The sequence below is a fragment of the Mus pahari genome, unplaced genomic scaffold (assembly GCF_900095145.1).
Source record: "Mus pahari unplaced genomic scaffold, PAHARI_EIJ_v1.1 scaffold_14941_1, whole genome shotgun sequence".
Classification (NCBI taxonomy): Eukaryota; Metazoa; Chordata; class Mammalia; order Rodentia; family Muridae; genus Mus; species Mus pahari.
This window is the reverse complement of record NW_018393401.1, coordinates 1-2,096: the sequence shown is the minus strand read 5'-3', so window position 1 is coordinate 2,096 and position 2,096 is coordinate 1. Positions and strand designations below refer to the sequence as shown.

The window sequence follows — 2,096 nt, the reverse complement described above, 5'->3', positions numbered from 1 at the left end:
CTTAGACATTGTGTAGTCTTCTCTGGTAACTGTGCTTGGGTCGAGTATATCAATCCATATCTATCATGGTGGAAACTAGATATTTTGAGAGTTTTGATTCCATTCAGATATTGATAACTAATTGCATGTAAGCTGAATAAAAGAGAAAGAACTGTTTCCAAAATGAAATGAAGATGTCAGCAGAGCCTTTTAGATATTTACAGTTTCTGGAAGTTTTATTGTCATCTTTCCTCCCATAGATCATAGAATTTTGTGTCTTCATTTTAGCTGTTTTTAAAAATATTTGAAACACCGAAAAATTCAGCTTTACAGATATATTTTAGGAGAAACATTTTTTTTTTGTGGGAAGTGGCAGCCAAAACTGTGCCCTGGCTCATTGCCAAGCCCCATGATTCCCTGCTTGTTTACATAAAACCTGTTTATGTGCACCTGAATGATCTTGCGCTGTCTGCCTGATGAATAGAGTCATAAAACATGATATTGAGTGACTGGCCTATCAACACGCACACTGTCGGTGTGCATGGCTCGTGAACAAAGCTTGCTGAAGGCTGATTGGATGAGACATGAGTGCAGAGGGTCGAAGGGGATAAATTGGGTGATCCCCAATAATTAATCCGATAGGGAATAGAGCTGAAAGCTGCTGTAGAGAGAATAAAGGAAGGTGCAGGGGAAGTTGAGGAAGCTGCTCAAACTCTGCCTTGGCGTATGTGTCATCTTTTCCCCACCTCTGTAGGATGGAGTGTGGGGGTTCCATGAAATTTTTTCCAATTTTTTTATTAGATATTTTCTTCACTTACATTTCAAATTCTATGCTGAAAGTTCACTATACCCTACCCCCACCCTGCTCCCCTATCCACCAACTCCCATTTCTTTGCTCTGGTGTTCTCCTGTACTGGGGTATATAAAGTTTGAAAGACCAAAGGGCCTCTCTTCCCAATGACGGCCAACTAGGCCATTTTCTGCTACATATGCAGCTAGAGTCACGAGCTCTGCGGATACTGGTTAGTTCATATTGTTGTTCCACCTATCTGGTTGCAGACCCCTTCAGCTTCTTCAGTACTTTATCTAGCTCCTCCTTTTGGGGGGCCCTGTGTCCCATCCAATAGATGACTGTGAGTATCCACTTCTGTATTTGCAAGGCACTGACATAGCCTCACAAGACACAGCTATTTCAAGATCATTTCAACAAAATCTTGCTGGTGTATGCAATAGTGTCTGTGTTTGGTGTCTGATTATGGGATGGATCCCCAGGTGGGGCAGTCTCTGGATGGTGCATCCTTTCATCTCCCCTCCAAACTTTTTCTCTGTAACTCCTTCCTTGGGTATTTTGTTCCCTATTCTAAGGAGGAATGAAGTATCCACAAGTTGGTCTTCCTTCTTGATTTTCTTGTGTTTTGCAAATTGTATTTTGGGTATTCTAGATTTCTGGGCTAATATCCACTTATCAGTGAGTGCATACCAAGGGAAATCTTTTGTGATTAGGTTACTGCACTAAGGACAATATTCTCCAGGTACATCCATTTGCCTAAGAAATTCATAAATTCATTGTTTTAATAGCTGAGTCATACTCAATTGGGTAAATGTATCATATTTTCTGTATTCATTCCTCTGTTGAGGGACATCTGTGTCCTTTCCAGCTTCTGGCTATTATTATTAAAAATAAGGCTGCTATGAACATAGTGGAGCATGTGTCCTTATTACCAGTTGGAACATCTTCTGGGTATATGCCCAGGAGTGGTATTGTTGGATCTTCCAGTAGTACTATGTCCCATTTTATGAGGAACAGCCAGACTGATTTGGAGAGTGGTTGTACAAGCTTGCAATCACACCAGCAATATAGCGAGTTCCTCTTTCTCCACATCCTCACCAGCATCTGCTGTCACCTGAATTTTTGATCCTTGACAAACTGACTGGTGTGAGGTAGAATCTCAGGGTTGTTTGGATTTGCATTTCCGTTATGTTTAAGTATGTTGGACCGTTTTACAGGTGCTTCGTACCCCTTTGGTATTCCTCAGTTGAGAATTCTTTGTTTAGCTCTGTACTCCATTTTTTNANNGGGGTTATTTGAATTTCTGTAGTCCAGCTTCTTGAGATCT

General features: G+C 40.9%; 1 protein-coding gene across 1 annotated transcript in view; it reads right to left on the bottom strand.

Moving 5' to 3' along the window:
• Positions 1–452, bottom strand: part of LOC110315518 (H-2 class I histocompatibility antigen, Q10 alpha chain-like) — a gene marked incomplete at both ends in the record, with an annotated part of 2,907 nt that extends 2,455 nt beyond the window's left edge. Inside the window, one exon of the mRNA XM_021189557.1 lies at positions 425–452. Coding sequence (XP_021045216.1) covers positions 425–452 — 28 coding nt within the window. The remainder of the gene's footprint in view (positions 1–424) is intronic.
• Between the last annotated feature and the right edge of the window lie 1,644 nt (positions 453–2,096).